The sequence below is a fragment of the Zalophus californianus genome, chromosome 1, assembly GCF_009762305.2.
Source record: "Zalophus californianus isolate mZalCal1 chromosome 1, mZalCal1.pri.v2, whole genome shotgun sequence".
Classification (NCBI taxonomy): Eukaryota; Metazoa; Chordata; class Mammalia; order Carnivora; family Otariidae; genus Zalophus; species Zalophus californianus.
This window is the reverse complement of record NC_045595.1, coordinates 201,347,573-201,368,710: the sequence shown is the minus strand read 5'-3', so window position 1 is coordinate 201,368,710 and position 21,138 is coordinate 201,347,573. Positions and strand designations below refer to the sequence as shown.

The 21,138-nt window shown below is 36.1% G+C and overlaps 2 protein-coding genes across 2 annotated transcripts; one reads left to right on the top strand and one right to left on the bottom strand.

Annotated features, from left to right (window-relative positions):
* Window positions 1-536: 536 nt before the first annotated feature.
* Window positions 537-1,085, top strand: LOC113918134 (keratin-associated protein 13-1-like). The gene has a single exon (XM_035723067.1). The coding sequence runs from the start codon at window positions 573-575 to the stop codon at window positions 1,083-1,085; it is 513 nt and encodes a 170-aa protein (XP_035578960.1). The 5' UTR covers window positions 537-572.
* A 15,818-nt stretch (window positions 1,086-16,903) lies between these two features.
* On the bottom strand, window positions 16,904-17,085 carry LOC113915840 (keratin-associated protein 23-1). The gene is given in 2 exon segments (XM_027581776.1): window positions 16,904-16,971; window positions 16,974-17,085. Coding segments are annotated over 2 exon segments (180 nt in total).
* Between the last annotated feature and the right edge of the window lie 4,053 nt (window positions 17,086-21,138).

Below are 21,138 nucleotides of genomic sequence, written 5' to 3'. Positions count from 1 at the left end.
TCCCCCCTTTCCATTGCATCTGAGACATACTGTGTAATAGAATGTGGATATAGATGGATAATAATTTTGGAAAATGAGAAAACATGGTGACAAGTAAGGTCAGTATTTAGTCTGTTCCTATTAAAGCCAAATTATATCTCTGATCAATTGACAAAGCAGAAAAATAGTTATATCTCATTTCCTGCCATTTAGGAAAAGTATGTGCCCATTATTGCCAGGAATAAAACACATGAAGCTTATGGCAAGAGCAAAGGAAGTGCTTTCCCGGCTGAGATGGATGAACATTAATGTCAAACAGTCACGGTATTTCTGACATAGGAACAGTTCACTGGCTTTGGTTGTAACACCAAAATTATAGCATCCATAAATCCAAATGTGGGAAATTATTCAACTGCAATTACAGAGATTACTGAGTTACCCATATGTAAATGAGGGCACACAGATATGTCAAGGATGACCGTGCAGGTTACCACACCTATTGCTGCGAGTATATAAACACCCCAGTCCAGAGATGAAATTCAACCTCAGAATCTTCTCACTGTCCCTCAGCCAAACTCACACCTCCTGCCAACATGTCCTACAGCTGCTGCTCTGGAAACTTCTCCTCCTGTTCCCGTGGGGGCTACCTGCACTGCCCAGGCTCCTCCTGTGGCTCTTACCCCAGCAACCTGGTCTGCCGCACTGACCTCTGCTCTCCCAGCACCTGCCAGCTGGGCTCCTCCCTCCCCAGTGGCTGTCAGGAGACCTGCTGTGAGCCCAAGAGCTGCCCGACATCCCGTGTGGTGTCCAGCCCCCGCCAGACGTCCTGCTACCGCTGGAGGACCTCCACACTCTGCAGTCCCTGCTGGACTGCTTACCCTGGGTCTATGGGCATTGGGTCCAGCAGCTGTTGCTCCCTGGGCTATGGATCCAGAAGCTGCTACTCACTGGGCTGTGGATCCCAGGGCTTCAGACCCCTGGGTTTTAGAGTCTATGGCTTCCCTTCCCTGTGTTATGGATCCAGTTTCTGTCACCCAATCTATTTCCCTTCCAGGAGTTTCCAGTCATCTTGTTACTGGCCACACTGTAGATCTGACTTCTACTGATTAGCGTGTTGAAGAGCAAAATCCATTCGAGAAATGCAGATTCTGTCCTGAGATTATTTATTATCTTAATTTCTTCCATTAAAAAGTATCTAATATTCCCTGATCACTGGTAACTTTACCTCACCAGCCCTCAAACACTGGCTGATAGAAGAACTCTGTCAAACTACAAGATTAACGAGTAATTCAAATGGCACTGTTGATAGAATTTATGGTTTGCATTTCTCCCAAAAATAGGCGGAAAGTCAAATGATTTTATTTTAATAAAATCTTTATTCTGCTATCCAAATATGTTGTTATTTATTAGTAATGTGTCAACTGGGATTTGAGTTATCAGTGCTTTAGTTAATGGGCTTTGGAAAGTTCAGATTTTAATGCCTGTGCACTAATTTTGGTTGGGTTTGAGTATTTCCCCCTGTTTAAGCAGTTCCTTGGAGGCCCACAGTTTCTAGGTACAGCCTTTTTCTCAATGAAATCTCAGGGGTTTGAATAAGATTCTTGTTTACACAATGAATATAGCCTATGCACACAAAGACATAATAAAGACATTTTGTATTAAAGATATTTGAGGAGTGTAGGAACAAAGTTTAGATTTACATGATGAGGCCTGTGCATGCAGGTTATTCAAATGGAAGACTAGTGTGTGGGTGCAACGTTCTAGAAAAAGAGCACCTATGAGCTTCAGCTAATCACAGTGAAGGGATGCCACATATTTTTTTCTAATTGACTAAGTCCCTGTACTCCGATTACTATTTTCAATTTGCTCAAATTATCCCCATTTGTATAAGAACAGCTTAGATGAGAACAAACTTAGCTGGGAAGGAACTAGGCTCAGCAGGTGTGAAGTTGCACCTGGGTTCTTTGCCAATATATACACAGAATCTAACTAAATGAGAATCTAATCTAAACAAGAAACCTTTAATATCATTGAAAATTACTGTTTCCGCTGTATATTGAAATAAAATTGGATATTTTTTATTTACACCATTCTTCTCTCCTACATCCAAGTGTTATAAATGTAAGGTACTAACAGGTAACATAGAAACTAACCATGTAGTAGATAATACAGATATCATAACATACTAACATAGCATGATAACAACCGGAGACGTGATGTTCATATAGAGCAAGCAGTGTTTAAATATTTTTTCCCTAGTCTTTATTTTATAAGATCCTCAAACATCCCTGAAATTAGGAAATGGAATGCAGAGTACTTGAAGGTTGGAAAAAACCCCGTCTAAATCTGAAATATAAAAAGAGTGGTAGGGGCCATTAATTCAATCTACTTACTCCACAGAGGTGGAAACTGAAAGATAGAAGAGCTAGATAGAATTTTACAAGATTACACAGCAAGTTATTATAGAGTTATTAGTAGAATTACTTTATTCCGTGCATTCTCGCCAACCTCTCTCTTCCTTCATATGCTCCCTTTCTTCCTCATCTTTCGTTCCCTCCTCCTCCTCCTTCACTATGTTTAGAAAATAGTCATGACACTTACATAGCTAGAGGAAAACATAAAGGAATAATGAAAGGAGATTTGGGGAAAATTTCATCAGCTGTTGTGCTATAAAATTTAAAATAGTAAACTCCTCTGTAAACAGTCCTGCTCATGAATTTTAATGATCCAAGTTGGTTTCATGCCCATTATCTTCAACCAAGAGAAAGAATCCAATTTTGTACCCCAAAACATAAGCAATGACAGAGCAGTCATGAGGAGCACCTGGAGCTTTTTGGCCAAGCTGAGGCTTCGTCTGTTACTGTCTCCAGATTTTAGATGTCAGAGTGGAAAATTTTCTGGCTTTCAGAAATATACCAGTGTCTTAGTTTTCCTATTATTGCTAAAATAAATTACATCAAAATCAGTGGTTTAAACAATACAAATTTATTATCTTACAGTTCAATAGGTAAAAACTCAGACACAGTCTCATTGGGCTAAAAGCAACATGCTGACAGGGCTATATTCCTTTCCAGAGGCTCTAGGGGAAAATCTACTTTCTTGCCTTTTTTAGTTTCTGGAGGCCAGCTGCATTTCTTAGCCCATGCTCCCCTTCCTCTACCTTCAGAGCCGGCAGTGGTGGGTCAAGTTGATCTTACTCTGTATCACTTTGACCTACTCTTCTGCCTCTTCTTAAGGATGCTTAAGATTATGTTGTGTCCCCCTGCTAATCTCCCTATTTTAAGGTCAACTGATTCACAACTTTAATTCCATCTGCTACCTTAATAACCCTTTCAACAGAAAGTAACGTATTCATAAATTCTGAGGTTTAGGATATGGATATGTTTGAGGAACCATTATTCTGCCTAGCAACACTAGTAAACAAGCAAATTTACTAAAAAACAAACAAAAAGCCCAAACCAAACCAAACAAAAAAACCTCAACAACTGATTCACTGTAAATAGATAGCCATGTGATGAAGTGCTCACAAACAAAGCAAAATTCAATAGTGAGGACAGCAAACTTGCAATACCACAGCTGCACCTGAAGTTACAATATCCCATTTCATGTTGATAGTCAAGATAAGAAAACTGTAATATTTTACAAGAAACGTAACTCCTGAGCTGATATCTTGCCATGTTCATTTAAGAAACTGCCCCTTCATCCATTCCATGTCTCTGGCACATCCTAAATTTCCCAGAGTATAGACTTTCTTCTTTCTATATTTTAGTATAGTGAATTGTGATCTTCCAGTTTTCACCAAATTGACCCCACTCCACATGAGCAGGAAACCAGCTGGTACTTGTCTGGCTTCCTCCTGCCGTATTGTTTGACAGATGCCTAACACCTCGGATTTTGAACCTAGGGGTTTAGGTCCCAAGCTTCTGCCACCCCACAACTATAGTTCCAGAAGCTGCTGATCATCTGTCTGCCAACTGGTTCCCAATTCTGACTTTCAAGAATAAGTGTAACCAGTTTCCCAGGAAATACTCCCATGAATCATTCCTAGGCACTTGATCTCAACAATTTCTATTTATTAATGTTTATCTCATTGGTGATTATAGAGAGCAGGTTTATCCTTGCCAACTCCCTGCCCTCATGTTTGTTTTTTTCTAATTAGTCATACCTCAGAACACATTGTCAAACATTTTGTTAGTACCATTAGTTTTCATGACATTTTCACTGAGCCTTTACGACAAGTCAGAATCCATGGAATGGAAATGTGTTATTGAATATATTTTTTAAAATAAGATTATATTTGTGTATTACTCCATAATTTAAAATATATTAAGGAAATGTATGGGGTCTCTGTTCTAACTGATCTGAAAGTCAAAGAGAGAAAGCAAATACTAAATAAATAATTATTTAATTACAAAATAATGAGCTATGAATGAGTTTTTGATACTAAAATAACATCAAGAGAAACTCACCAAATCTTAGAGATCAAGAAAAGTTTCCCAGAGGAATAGCTTTTGAAATAGGTTGGAAGAGTAAGTAGAGGATGGATTGGTAGGCCTTGGAGAAGAAGTATTTTTAGGACCCAAGTCTTGAGATGTGCATTACATAACTGAAAGGGATTTTGTCTTGTCAGTGAGGGAAAATGAAAAAAAAAATAACTTGAAATTAGGTCAGAAAGATTTAGGGGGCCATTCTTTGCAGGTCTTCAGTGGTCTGGCTCAGAATCGTACTTTCTTCTGATAGCAATGAGGGCCATTGAATGGTTTTGGGCAGAGGTATAAGATTGTCTGCTTTGTTAGTTTTTAAAATAATCTTTGTTATTCAGTTAATATTTATACAAAATGAAATGAACAGATTTTAAGGGTAGAGTTTGACGTTTTTGACAAATATATGCACCTATGTTACAACTACCTGATCAAGATACAGAACATTTTCCCTCCTCAGAAAATACCCTCATCCTCCCTTAATCTCTGCCAACTGGAGCCAACTACTGTAATGATTTCTATCATCGTAAAATGATTTTGCCTTGAGAATTTCATAAAAATTAGACCATACAGTATGTTCTTAGTTGTATCCAGCTTTTCTTGTTCAACATAATGTTCTTGAGATTCTCCATGGTGCTTATGTTTTATTCATTTTATTTCTGTGCCGTGGTCCCTTGTGGGAATAGATGACAATGTGTTTATTCCTTCACCTGTGGATGGTTATTGAATTGTTTCAAGATTAAAGAAAACTTTTTTTAATCAATAAATCTGCAATTGGACATTGACTGTTCCAGTCTTTTTGTGGACATATGTTGTTGGTGTTTTTGTGTTTGTTTGTTTGTTTTTTGAGAAAAACCTTCAAATGGAATTTCTGGGTCAGAGAGTGAGCATAAGCTTAACTTCATTAGAAATCGCTGAAATTTTCAAAGTTGGTTTTATCATTTTACTCTACCACCAGTAATGCCCTAGATTTCTAGAGACCACATTCTCATCAACATTGACATCATCTTTCTCTTAACCATTTACTGGAGGAGAGTGGTATCTCATTGTGATTTTGAGTTTCTTTTTTTGTGTGTGATTTTAAGTTTCATTTAGGTGGTGAATAATGATTTTGAGCAGCTCTTCTTGTGCTCATTGGTTATTCTCTTGACTTCTTTTGTGCAGTGTTTATTCATGTTTTTCTACATTAAATTTTTTTTGCTAATATGTTGGAATTCTTTATCTACTCTGGAAATAAGTCCATTGTTAGATTTATGTATTGCTAGTAATTTTATATTTGTGACTTGCCTCCTTATCTTAATGATGACATTGGATAAGCAAACTTTCATCTTGATGAAATCAAATTTATCAGTTATTTTTCTTTTGTTGTACTTTTTTGTATTCTCCAAGAAAAGTTTTGCCTCCCACTAGGTTGGAAAGATATTCTCTTATTTTTGTCCTAGAAACTTTAAAATTTCAGCTTTTACATATAGGTCTATGACATGTATCAACATATATATATATTTTTAAGTTCTTTACATGTATCCATTAATTCAAATGCCATGTGTTGAGAAGATATTCTGCAATATTTTATAGTATTAAATATGGGAATCTTGAAATATATTCCTTAGGTTATATGTTTTGTTGTTCTTATAGTTTAGATTTGATTTTTCACATATTTTTCATTATTACATAGGAATGAAATAGATTTTTTAATAGAAGTTTTGTACTTCATTGGATTTTTTATGTCATTCTACCTGTGAATACAGAAATCTCTTCTGTTCCCTTGCTCATACTTATGCCTTTTATTTGTTTTTATTGGCTATTTCTCTGGCTAAAACCTATAGTGCAATGATGACTAGAAATGTGGGGATATGTTAATGTGGTTGATTTTATGTGCATATGTATGAGTGTGTAGTGAGCTACCTACCTTCTCTGCTCACATTAACAGATATGTATATTTTTAATTAAAAAAATTTTTTTTAAGATTTTATTTATTTATTCGACAGAGAGAGACACAGCCAGAGAGGGAACAGAAGCAGGGGGAGTGGGAGAAGGAGAAGCAGGCTTCCCACGAGCAAGGAGCCCGATGTGAGACTCGATCCCAGGACCCTGGGATCATGACCTGAGCCGAAGGCAGACGCTTAACGACTGAGCCACCCAGGTGCCCTGCATCTTTTTAGTTTTAAGAGCTTGTTGTGTATGGTATCACATTATATGCAACCATGGAAATGGGGAGAAATTGATTATTAACTGAATTAATTTAGAGGACATTTGCAACAAAATCCTTGCTTTCTCATTCCCAGTGCTCCTGGGAACTCTGTTTTCAAACCCCTCAGATCGGGAAATGGGAACTTTACACATAGCAATTTACTAACTGAATTTCTTCTAGTTCAAGATCGGCATACTCACTATACCATCCCATTCCTATCACCTCCCTCTTTAAATTTCATTATAATACAGTTTAGCCCAATTTCAGAAGATTGTAAGATAACCTTTATTTGATGAGGGAAGCAATATAAATGAAATGGCATTTAAAAATGAATCTAAAAGCTGGGATGTTCTTAAATATCAAAGACATGAGAATTATGAGAAGAGATAAGGGGAAGTATAGGAAGATGACCTGAAACGACCAAAGCAGAGTGGAAAAATACATACTGTGTGTTCAGGAAAGAATTGAGGTTCCATTCGTTTACAGTAAAAGGAGGGTTTATGTAGAAATTGGGAGACAGATTTAAAAAAAAAAGAGCAAGACAGGATGTGTACATGTGGATATGCTGACTATTGGACCTCATTATCACAGATTTTTTCATTCTCACTCAAATTAGTGTAATCATCTTTTAATCAGTTGTCCTTGCTCCAGGTTCTACCTTGATCAAGCTTATTTGCTCATTCTCCAGCTGTAGCTTGTAAACTACTTTCTCTGGGAAGCTTTGTTGACTTCTAAGACTGTTAAGATCTCATTGTTAAACATACTTATATGTTGAGGATTTGCTTGTTTGCAGCTTTAATCACTGCTGCAATTAATTAATTATTTGGTTAACCTTGCTAGATGGTAAGTTCAAAGAAAGAGGAACCACATTTTTAAATATTGTTTTTAAATTTTCTCATTATATAGTAGCAGATGAATGAATGCATTTTCTTTGAAAAAAATATCATAGAACATTTGTTCATCATGCATTCCCTATGAGCAGAGCCGAATGAATATTATTTTGAGAACTGACTAGTATCGACAAGATGTTTGACAACATACTATGAGGCATGACTAATAAAAAATATGGGAGTCAAGGTTGAAGGGGAACAAAGCTGTTATCTGTAATCACGAATGTGACAAGAATAAATAAATAGGAATTGGTGAAATCAATTGCATAGAAATGACTCATGATGAGTTTCCTGGGAAACTGAATACATCAATCCCTAGAAATCAGAACCACATGCTGGCTGGTAAAAAGATGACTGGTAACTCCTGGAAATAGAGTTGCTTAGGCAGCGGGAGCTTGGGAACTGAATTCCTGAGTTCAAAATTTACAGAGCCAGTGAGTGTAACAGAAGGGCAAGAAAAACAGCGTGACAAAGTTAGAAGTCTGGTAGGGACAGGACCTATGGGAGATCTTGTAGGAATCTGGTAGAGAGCAGGGCTGCCTTTGTAGGAAACAAGACCCAGAATCACTGTTGCTGGAATATAGAGGGAAATTTACCTTGATCCTGGTAAACTCAGAATGTTGCTAAAGACTTGGGGGTTATGTGTTGCCTGTTTCTAGAGCAGATTTTCTATGGGATTGAGACAATTTCTTGAGATGTAATGATAGCTTTCATACTTTAATGCTGATATCCTTAAACAAGACATTGCATGTAATGTAAGTATCAGTTGTGATATTACAAATTTACTATCTCCAACATTGTAATTGGGAATTGTATTTCTTTACATTGTAGTGTAATGACTATTAAATCAATCCCTGATTTGTCTTTAAAAGGTTGTTTGCTTTTTTAACTACAGTATTTCCTGGGGCCAGAGGACCATTTTTACATTTTTAATCAGATATCTCTTTTAATCATCAGAGATAGCTCCGATTTAGCCAAAGAGTATTTTTCAATTTTAATGCTATTTTGTCTATGTTCCAGATCTCTAAGACGACTGGCCCACACATGGAAATGTGCATGTGGGGATCATTTGTGTTATTCTATTTTCAAAAATCATGGAAATTATGAACAAAATAAGAATAAGTTCCGAGGAGTACTGAGCATTGCCATTTCTATTTCTGTCAGTGAAAGCCAAATGAAATATCTGTATTTTCTCTCATACTTTCAATCGCCTTTAGATTTCCCAGTAACAATCTAGAAATCATGATAATTTCTCAAGCAATCTAGTGGTGATGATGATGAGTTTTTCAACTCTTCTACTCCACTTTCCTCAACATGATGACTTTGAGTCTTGTGTTTGTTGCCTTATGGTCTTGAATGATCACAACATTGACCAAAATGGGTGAGCTGCTTGTGCTGCCCACCCCAACATTCTTAAGTTGGAGTCCTAACCCCCAATACCTCAGAATGTGACTGAATTTGGAGATGGGATGTTTAAAGAGGTAATTAAGGTAAAATGAGGTTATATGGGTGGGCTCTAATCCAACATGGCTGGTATCCTCATAAGAGGAGATTAAGACCCAGAAACTCATGATGGTAATGGGGAGCAGAAAGAAGATGGATGACTGAAGGAGAGAGAAGATGAGATCCTATGGCACAATTGAAATTGCATTAAAATGAAACTAGGAACCAGGAGTCTATCCTTAGCTTTACCATTAACTCTCTCTGAGACCTAGAAACTAACTCTTCTAGGTCTCAAGATCCATGCCTATACAATAAGTTAAATTTAACTTGGTGATCTATACAGTCATTTATGTCTCTCATATTTAATGCATTCAGGAAGTGAGTGGGATATTTTTATTTCCTTAAAGAAATGGCACCTTTGGAAAATCTGTGATTCTCTTTGAGCTTCTATTTTCTCATATGCTAAAAGGACCTTAGAGTGTAATGAGTGAATTCCACACTGGTATGCTTGTGAGTATGATGAAACAATGCATAGAAAATTTAAGTATTCCCTGGCTTTACACAAAGGTATCCTTTGATTTTGGTGTTTGGCTCATTTGCAATAAGTCCTATTTTTAGCAGCTTATCATTTCCTGAAATATTGTATTTATAAAAGTTTAGAAAGGAACCATAAAAAAAATCAAAGAAGGGGCGCCTGGGTGGCTCAGTCGTTAAATGTCTGCCTTCAGCTCAGGTCATGATCCCAGGGTCCTGGAATCGAGCCCCCCATCAGGTTCCCTGCTCAGCGGGAAGCCTGCTTCTCCCTCTCCCACTCTCCCTGCTTGTGTTCTCTCTCTCGCTGTCTCTGTCAAATAAATAAATAAAATCTTTAAAAAAATTAAAGAATATCCAATTTCATATTGATACAATTGAAACATATATAGGCTGCTTTAAAAGCTCATTCGGGAAGGCACCAAGATGGAACCCATGCCTTCTGAACCTGGACCCTTCCCACCTAGCTTCAGTGATTACCTCCTTATACACAGAGAAATGAATCAGGCTAGAAACTGGTTGTTGGAATGCAAAATTTAGACATTTTTAACCAAAATGAGGTATATTTAATTCTAGTTAAACATACAGGCATTCTTCTCTTAATTTTACAAACTCATAGTAGTTTTCTATTTACTTTCTTTTTTTAATGGACCAAACCATATAAACTAACTTATTTCCTTGCTTTCTATATTCCTGGTATATGTGTCAACTTCTTCATTCCCTCATTCTGTCAGCACAGACACATGGTCCATTGTTCACTGAGTGAATTCCACTCTGCTCTGCTCCTGAGACTTATCATCAGAGATACTTGCACCTTCAAACTATGAACTTCCAAGAAATTACCGCTCTAAGAGAATTAAAACTTTAAAGATATTTGTTAAGACCTTGCACACACAAGCTTTCAAAGCCCATTCACAGAAAAATATAATCTTTCATTTTAATTTCACAAATATATAACAAACCAAGAGTAAAAAATAAACATAACAAACCACTACATTATTTTTGGATTAAGGAGCTTATTAGAGGGGCACCTGGGTGGCTCAGTCGGTTAACCATCTGCATTCAGCTCAGGCCATGATCCCAAGGTCCTGGGATTGAGTCCCATGTTGGGATTCCTGCTTAGTGGGGGTCTGCTTCTCCCTCTCCCTCTACCCTTCCCCTGCATGTGCTCTCTTTCTCTCTCTTTCTCCTGCTCTCTCTCTCAAATAAATAAAATATTTTTAAAAAAGGAGCTTATTACATTTAAATCATGTGAATTTCATTTTGAGGAGAAAATCTATTGAAATAAATTCTATCACAAAGGCCAGCATTAGACTTTAAATTTGGGCTATTCAGTTCAGTGCTGGCAATATGTATTTTAAAAATAAAACATCAGTAGATATAAGATAGAGATAAATTACAAAATTTTAACTTAAAAAAAAAAAACTCATAGCAGGGCTCCTGGGTGGCTCAGTCAGTTAAGTGTCTGCCTTTGGCTCAGGTCATGATCCTGGAGTCCTGGGATTGAGCCCCATGTCAAGCTCCGTGCTCAGTGGGGAGTCCTCTTCTGCCTCCCCTTCCCTCTCCGGCTCCTGCTCTCTCACTCACTCTCTCTCTCAAATAAATAAGTAAAATAATAAAATATTAAAAAACCTCATATGATTATAAATTAATCAATACCATTCATTATTATCCAAATATCAAAGAAAAGAAAGCCCCAATGGAAATTGGGAAATATTTTGAAAAGCATAATAATGATGATACAACTCAGTAAAATCAGGGAGATGCAGCTGTTTGGAAGGAAATGTTTAAATTTTAATGTATATATGAAAATCCAAGAAAGCTCGAAATAAAAGTTTTATTCTTCTATATGAGGAAGCTTAAGAAAGGAAGAGCAGTTTAAACCAAAAGGAATTTTAGGGTAGGAAATTATAAAGATAAAAATAGAAATAAATGGAATAGAAATCAAACACAAAACAGAGAAAACCAACAAGGTCACAAACTTCAGACTTTGTGAAAATCAATAAAATCAATTATTTCATTTAAAAAAATCATACAGGAAAATAGGTGACCAATAGCTTCAGAAAATTTATATAATCATTTGGAAAAATATTTATTTTCATATATTCCAAAGCAGAATTCATTTTTCCTTCATTTCCTCCAGCAAGTATGGTGTCTTTGTCTTACAAATACTTTTTCAAAATAGCCATGACAAACTCAGAAGTCACGAACAAGATGAACAGGCTGCAGAACCACTCTTAGACAAAACGGAAAGTTAATAAATACGTTTTCAAAGAGTACCAAAACCTAATTCATATCCTCTGCACCAAAGAGGTTTATGACCTCATTCTCTTCCAGCAAATTCTCATCTCTAATTCTACATTTGTATAATGGTGAATGATGGGAGTCTACTTGAAGGAGACTTCCCATTCGCTCAGATCCTGGTCTGCCCAGCTCAAACTTGTATATTGGTCAGGACTGAACACTCTAGGTCTCCAAGGGTAGTTTTTTTAAAAAAGAAAAAAAAAAACCTTAAATTATTTGTCAACATTATACACCTAGACAGTTTCAAAATATGTGTGCTCTTTACTATGGAAATACTGACTTACATTTTTTGTTTGTGGATCTGCGTTCTTGAGATATGGGTTCAGTTGTTTCTGATCTGAGCAGTGTCATCCATAGATTTTAGTACTTACTTTTCAAATGCACATACTTCTAGAAATTTTTTATCAAATCAGCCAGGGTCGAACTAATGATTTTGTAGATAATTTTTTGAGGATAAAAATTTTCTGAACATATTTTCATTTTTATTTCTTTTTTGAAGGGTATTTTGAACTGATATAAAATTCTAGGAGGCTGAATATTTTTTTTTTCTTTTCAGCCTTTTAAATATATCGTTCTGCTTTCTTCTGGTGTTAAGAACATTAGCTGTATTTCTTATTACTGTTTCCCATACGTTATGTCTCTTTTTTCCTCTAGCTACTTTAAGATTTTCTTTTTAACTTTGTTTTTAATCACTTAAGATTTTCTTTTTATCTTTGCTTTTAATCAATTCACTACAATGTACCTAAATGTGGATTTCTTCTGATTCAAGTATCCTAATATTCTTGGATTTTTGAGTTGGAGGTTTTATTGATTTGTTTAATCTTGGCTTTTTGTTGTTAATCAAATGCAAGTTTTTTTCTTTTCTGCTCAGTTTTTTTTTTCTGGGACTTTTCTTACGTTGTTTTTAAATTGCTTGATGTTTTTCAACAAGTTTCCAAATCTTTACTCTGTCTCTTTTTTCAGTCATTATTTCTCCGAGTACTTTGAATTGGGTGATATATTTTCTTAAAAATCTATTTTCAAGGGGCACCTGGGTGGCTCAGTCATTAAGCATCTGCCTGCGACTCAAGTCATGATCCCAGAGTCCTGGAATCGAGCCCCACATAAGGCTCCCTGCTCTGCGGGAAGTCAGCTTCTCCCTCTCCCACTCCCCCTGCTTGTGTTCCTGTTCTCGCTGTGTCTCTCTCTGTCAAATAAATAAATAAAATATTTAAAAAACATCTATTTTCAAGTTCACTTATCTTTGCTTCTGTTTTGTCAAATATTCTCTTAATCTAATTTTAATTTTAAGTCTTTAACTTAATTTTAATTCTTTAACTTTCTGTTTAAGGATATCCACTAGTTTTTTTTCCAATTATTTCCATCTCTTAAAATTCCCCACATACTTATTAATTATATCCATCTTTTTCTGAAATTATTCACATGTTCATCATAGTCCCTTTAAAGTCTGTGCCAACTAATTCTAATATTTGTAATAAATGTAAATTTGCTTCTATTGATTGTTTTGATTGGGTAACATCTACATGCTCTTTGAAATATTTTATAATGTTTTATTGCATTATAGATAGTGTAAATAAAAGACTAGTGGATTTTGAAATATAAATATTTATATTTATATAGAGTTACAATTGTATTTGTAAACTCTTATGATTATATGATCAATACACATATACACACAAAAATATATGTATGCAAATATATTGATTTATCATTTTCCAGAGAACGTAAATACTTCCTTCTGCATGTTAGAAAGGCAAAGAGCTTAACAGTAAGATTCCTGAAAGAACTGAGTTAAGCAGACTGTCCTTCCCCAGTTTAAATCAGCTTGAATGCATCACCACGTTGCCTATACTCCCATCAGGTATATTGTCACTCTGATCTGAACTCATTAGTATATTCTATATTTCAGTTGAGGGAGAGGCTAGCCCATAGTCTTAGACTCTTTTAGTTTGTCTTCAATTCAAATGAGGTTCCTTCATTTTAGTTATTGTATTTTACAGTTTTAGTATTTTCATGTTCACTTTTATGTGTTCTAGTACTCTTGTTAAAATTCTTGAACTTTGTCTTTAATTTCTTAAGAATAATAACCACAATTATTTTTCTGAACATTTCCAATATGTACATTATCTGGATATCCTGTAGGTTTGTTTGTGCTCTGTGTTGTCTCTTGGTTTGGTTTGGTTTTGCCTTTTGGTAGCATTGGTAATTTTAATCAATTACCATAGGCAATTTAGTCTCTGAATGAATCTATTTGCAGAGGAATTTACTTTGGTTGTACCAAGCTGAGGTAAGATTACTAACACTTTCAATATGAAGAATTATACAATTCAGAGGTTGACTTCAGTTCCTATGAAACATATTCTATGTTTGCTTCTTCATAAAATTCTAATAGAGTCTTTAAAGCCTAGAATGTTCACCTGTACTCCAAGATCCTAAAAAAAAAAGGCCCTGGAATCTGATTCTATTCATTCGTACCAGGAACCCATTAACATTTTTGGAATCAGTGGAAAACTCAGGAAGAAAGTAGCCCAAATACCAACATTTATTTTTACTTAAAACTTGTCCTAAGTTTGATTTAGCAGTTCTTAGCTGACAGTGCTCCAGAGTTTGTGCATAGATTATTTTATCAAGGTTTGCTAAGGTTCTTATTCATAAGAGTGATTTAAACTATCCAGTCTGATGCTGTCAAAAGTTATATTTGATATAAAATATCATGTTTTTTTTTTAAAGATTTTATTTATTTATTTGATGGAGAGAGACACAGCAAGAGAGGGAACACAAGCAGGGGGAGTGGGAGAGGGAGAAGCAGGCTTCCTGTGGAGCAAGGAGCCCGATGTGGGGCTAGAGTCCCAGGACCCTGGGATCATGACCTGAGCTGAAGGCAGCTGCTTTACCAACTGAGCCACCCAGGCGCCCCGCATGTTAAGTTTCTATATATGAGGATGGTTGGTAAGAATATTTATTCTGTGATAAATGCAAAATTATTTAGAATAGACAAGAAACCTGGAGGATTATCACTAGAAATCTGTTCCAATAAATTTAATAGATGAATATGAAATCATTCAAAACTCACACTTTAAAATGGTGGGGTAATGTGCAGCCATTATTAATAACTAGCACTACTTGCCAAATAAACCCTCCATTCGTTGTAAATTAACTACCCAAACGTTCCCTAACCATACCAGCTAACTTTCTGCTTTGTTCATTCCATTTTATCTTCCCAAACTTCCTGTATTCCATCCTATACGATTTCTGTTTTTGTTTTTCATAGTAGCCTCTATCAGGAAATTGTGAACATTGATTTCTCTATAAAACTGGGATCTTTGGCCAGATTTTGACTCACTTTGAGCTTCCACTGCCTCATGTTTAAAAGAAATTTAGCACATAAAATACATCTCCCCCTCAGAGTGCTGCTTAAGATTCTAAAGAAATAATGACTTGAAAATCTATTTGAACATTTATTTAGCTCAACACAATGATAATTCTTTTTTTTTAAAGATTTTATTTTTACTTATTTGACAGAGAGAGACACAGCAAGAAAGGGAACACAAGCAGGGAGAGTGGGAGGGGGAGAAGCAGGCCCCTGCTGAGCAGGGAGCCTGATGCGGGGCTCTATCCCAGAACCACAGGACCACAACCCGAGCTAAAGGCAGCCACCCAACTACTGAGCCACCCAGGCACACCAAAGATAATTCTTTTTTATTATTAGATTTGTCTCTTTATCAAACTGTGTCTCAAATAGCAACATATTGTTTTCTGGAATACATGGCCTTTAAAAGATTAGCACATATCTATAAAAAATAAAAATAATGGATCTCCACTTTTTGCTGACATAAAGGCTGTGATTCTCAGCCATATGTCATTTGAGTTATTGGAAAACGTAGAGGCAAATACATATCCTGAACCAAAAATCTTTACATCAAGCATAACTGGCTTCCTTCTTATATTACCATAAATAAATGAATTCCATTGATTTCTGGGATTCAAAGATTTCAATACTTTTCCCAACCAACATTGGATGAGTTTAATGGAAGTTATTCAAGCTTTATATTTAGTATTTTCTGAAAATATGAAGCCACAAGTTAGATTTATATTTAATTTTTGTTTCATGTGCAAACCTACCAATATATCTAAATTTTATTCTTTCTCTCTACATTTCATATGTATACACCAAATTTTGTACTTTTCCTTCTCCTATGAAAAGAGATACAAGGACTCACATGGTTTAAAGGATTAGGCTTTCCTAGTTCTTGAGATATTTATTTATACAAGGTTCATATAAAAAGGAAAAAACCTAAAGATGAAAATTTTATTTCAAATTCTCCAAATTCTATGATTTCAAAGCTTACTTTGTGAAGCAAATTAATCTTACATTAATCTTTACATACATATATTATGTATATATTTTTATATATTAATTAATATACCCAATAACACTAAAAGAAATTCCTACTCAATAAATACGTAATAAATAATAATAAAAACAACATATGTTGATGCCAGGATAAATGTGTTTATTTACTTAAAATAATTAGTTTTTTTAATTTTTGAAGGATGTGTAATAATTATGATTTCCATCACCAACACAGCTATATGATTTAAAACTTAGGCTTATTGCTTAGTTTTACATTCTGCAAGAACCCTTCTGAAAGCTAGACTGGGTGGCCGTAGAGTGGGTGAGCAATTAGTCTTTGGAGACCATAAAGAGAGTTGTTTCTTTTGAGAATAAAATAGCTGACATTCTGCAAAAGATCTGGACATTCAACAAATTAATCTGTAGAAGCCAGGTCCATAGATTGGTTTGTAGCAAAATGGCTGGAGATTATGAAAACCAAAATAAGTTGGGTAGCAGAATCTAGATCCACAGCCCAAGGTGGGGAAACCACAGACTCCATAACCCAGGGGTCTGCAATCACTGGACCTACAGCCCAGTGAGTAGCAGCTTCTGGATCCATAGCCTAGAGGACAGCGGCTGCCCAGGGTAAGTCATCCAGCAGGGATTGCAGAGTGTGGAGGTCTTCGGGCAATAGCAGGACATCTGGCAGGGCCTGGACACCACATGGGTTTTCTGGCAGCTGGTGGGCTTACAGCAGGTCTCCTGACAGCCACAGGAGAGAGAGGATCCCAGCTGGCAGGTGCTGGGAGAGCAGAAGTCAGTGTGGTAGACCAGGTTGCTGGGGTAAGAGCCACAGAAGGAGCCTGGGTAGCACAGGTAGCCCCCAAGGGAACAGGAGGAGAAGTTTCCAGAGCAGCAGGTGTAGGACATGTTCATAGGAGATGTGAGCTCTGCTGAGAAAACACTGTGGATACTGAATTCACAGAGAATATTCTGAAGTTTATTTTACCTCCTGGACTGTGGCATTTATATACTCTCAGCTGTAGGTGTCGAAAGTGACAAAAGCTTCATCCTTATATTTGTACTCCTTCATTTGCATAGTATTAACATCATTTCTGTAATTGCAGCTGCATAGTTTCCTACCTATTGTATTTATGAGGACTATAATAAATTTCATTATAACACAAAGCCAAGGAGCAATTCTTACGTCAGAATACTATGACCGTTTTTGCATTAATGGCCATGTCAACTTGGCCAGGAATGTCCCTCCTTTTCTTCCTGGTATATGCTGTACATGCATCTGATCCTAGCTTTGCTGGGGTGTGCGTTCCTTCTAAGGGTGGAGATGAAAATGACATCACCTTTCTTTCTTTCTTTCTTTCTCTCTCTTTCTTTCTTTCTTTCTTTCTTTCTTTCTTTCTTTCTTTCTTTCTTTCTTTCTTTCTTTCTTTCATTTGGCTACAGGCATAGCTTCAGCTTTGCCAAAAAGCCTTCTAAAGATTGAAAACTACTTGTGACCACTCATTTTTATCCAAAACTTATTTTCCAAGTATTAAACATTAATGCAGGGTATCTCATACCCAATGGAAAAGGCCCAACAATGTTACAAACTGAATGGAGAAAGGCTAGGAACAGAAGGAACCCTAAACAAGTATTGGGAAGCAAGATGCAACAACAGTACATTGACAGAGTCACAAATGGAGACCAGTTTGACCAGTTTGAGCCCCTCAAAGAGTGTTTATCAATTGAGACGAAGGGAAGAAGTAAGTGACAGAGGACAGAGTGAGACATTCAGGTTTCTCCTCTAACTTATTTTAAACTTCTAATTTGTTGAATGTAAATGTGCAAATCAAAACAATTCTAAATGGATGAATTTTAAATACATTGTGCCTTTTTACCATCTATCTTTATAGTCATCTAGACATCTCACTCTTCTAGAATAGCCCTAGTTGGGCATTGCAGTCCCATCAAATTTTCTCTCACATTTTTCTCACTTATTGTCAAGCATCTTCTTTTTTTCCCTAGACTACCTCCTTGAGATTAGTACTCTAGTGCAAGATACCTAAATGCCTACCTCTAATGAGCTCTCTAAATTAAATACTATAAGACTCTCTTTAGGTACAAACAAAATATTCTCAGAAATATGGAAGTGCAGGAAGAAATATAAGGTAAATGTGTGGGTAAATATAAATTACATTTGAATACAAATTTATAAAACAATAATTGAAATGATTTTTGGCTTTAAAATATATGTATTTAAAATGCACAAGAATAATAATGCTTAAAAAGAGAGGGATTTGATATAAGGCATTCTAAGGTCTTAGCATTATTGGGGAAATTGTAAAATAATAGTTTATATTAAAGCAGAAATAAATCAAGAATGTACATTGAAATTTCTAAGAAATTCTAAAATCAGTAAAACAATGCAAATATTACACTTAAATGGGGGAAATGAGAGTACTAAGGTTTTTGTTTTGTTTTGTTTTTAAATAATTGTTTTTTGTTAGATTTTAAAAAATTTATTTATTTGACAGAGAGAGAGGGAACACAAGCAGGGGCAGTGGGAGGGGGAGAAGCAGGCTTCCCACCGAGCAGGGAGCCCGATGCGGGGCTCGATCCCAGGATCCTGGGATCATGACCTGAGCCAAAGGCAGGCACTTAATGACTGAGCCACCCAGGCACCCTGAGAATATCACGGGTTTTGAACTAATATTAAAAAAGCAGAAAAGAAAAGCAAAAGTAATTAAAAGATCAAATAATAAAATTATATGTTGATAGATATAAACATTGGTAGATATAAACTCATATATACATACATACACGTATATGTATGTGTATACATATATACAATGAATATATATAAAACATGAAAGGACTAAGAGGTCCAATACAAAGACTTGGAATGCCAGATTGAGGTACAGATAGAAGAACCATAATATCCCACTTTTAAGAGTAAGCAATAAAGGGGTGCCAGGGTAGGGGGTTCTCAGTCGGTTAAGCTTCCAACTCTTGATTTTGGCTCATGTCCCGACCTCAGGTTTGTAAGATCGAGCCCTGCGTTGAGCTCTTCACCGAGAGTGGAGCCTACTTAAGATTCTCTTTCTCCCTCTCCTTCTGTCCCTCTCCCCCACTTGTGTGCTCTCTCTTTCTCTCAAATGTGTAGATGTATATGTGGAGATTTTATATTAAAATGTTGGCTCTGAGTTGTGGAATAATGGCTTCCAAATATGTATTTGATTCCTATCTCTGTTTTCTACCTAATTTTTTCAGATCTGTGGTTTGTGGAACTAACAGATTTCTATTATTTATTTTAGATCCTACTTTGCCACCCATCTAATTATTCTGTGGGAGTTGCTGTTCAGCTTGTTACTGACCATCCAGAAGATTTGACTTTGATTGGTCATCTTGACAAGTAGCCAGTTACTTAAAAACCATGACTTGGAATATTAAGATTGACGCCATCAGGTAATTGTCTATTTGTTATTGAGAAAGTGTTTCTATTATATTTGCCCCATGTAGCCTAGGGGTACTTGTATACATCCCCTGGGAAGTCATACCATGACCAAGAAAGTATGCGGTCTTAAGAATGGGAGGAGAAGTCAGCTCATACCTGAATTTCAGACTTTTTCCTATTGACGGGTAAAGACATTTTCCTTCTCACTAACAGACAACTTTCAGTACATATTTTAGTGTCAGTCTGCTGCTGAGATGTTCTCTCAATTTTTTGTTGTCTGAAATTATCTTCGATTTTGAAGCACCTATTTATTGAGCATAGTATTCTAGGATGGCATCTGTGTTCTTTCAGAATTTTGAATATTTCATTCAATTATCTTTGTAAGTAATTCATATTTTAGTCCTATTGTCACTTTTTCTTTTTAAAAAGAAATCAGCTTTCTTTCTCAGGTTTCTTAGAAATGTTTCTGTCATTGGTGTTCATCAGATTTACTAGTGTGTAGGTGTGGTATTCTCTGTCTTTAAATTTTACTTTGCAGCCTTTATTGACTTTGGGAAAAATTTTAAATTTCTCCGCAATATATTTTCTCCCCAATTCTCTCTCTTTTCTGTTTTAGGACTCCAAATGCAAGTATGTTAATTTTTTTCACTATAGTCCATATTTGCATAAATTCCTTTCTCTGTTTTACCTCCATTTCTCACCATATATTAGTTTAGATAAATTATTCTCAACCAAGAGTGATTATGCCTTCTACCCCCCAGGGAATATTTGGCAACATCTGAGAGACAGGTTTAGTTTTCATGACTAAGGAAGACTCTGATCTACTTTGTGTTCATTTCCTTCTATTTAAAATAAACTGGGGGTGCCTGGGTGGCTCAGTTGGTTGTCTGACTCTTGATTTCAGCTCAGGTCATGATCTCAGGGTTGTGAGATCGAGCCCTGCAGTGGGCTCCAGGCTGGACATGGATCGTGCTTAAGTCTCTCTCTTTGGGCGCCTGGGTGGCTCAGTTGGTTAAGCGACTGCCTTCGGCTCAGGCCATGATCCTGGAGTCCCGGGATCGAGTCCCGCATCGGGCTCCCCACTCAGCGGGGGGTCTGCTTCTCCCTCCGACCCTCGTCCCTCTCATGTTCTCTCTCTCTCTGATTCTCTCTCTCTCAAATAAATAAATAAAATCTTTTAAAAAAAGTCTCTCTCTTCTTTGCCCATCTCAAATAAATAAATAAATAAATAAAACAAATTAATTAATTAAAAAAACCTGAATTTTAAAAATAGTCTTTGTCATAGTTCTATCTGAGGGTCCAAGGAAATAATGAGTAGGATATTCTTTGAGCCTTGATTATAGCACTATTTAGGAATAATGTCTTATATAATTTTATTCCTTAGTAATCTGCTGTTTATCTTAGTCTCATATGGGTTTCTCTAAGTACTTGGCCTGCAAAAGATGAGAATACTACCCAAAAAGTAAAGACATAGTGTCCCCAACTTTACAGTGAGATCCAAATGAAAAGTTAAGTCCACTGCTATAAAG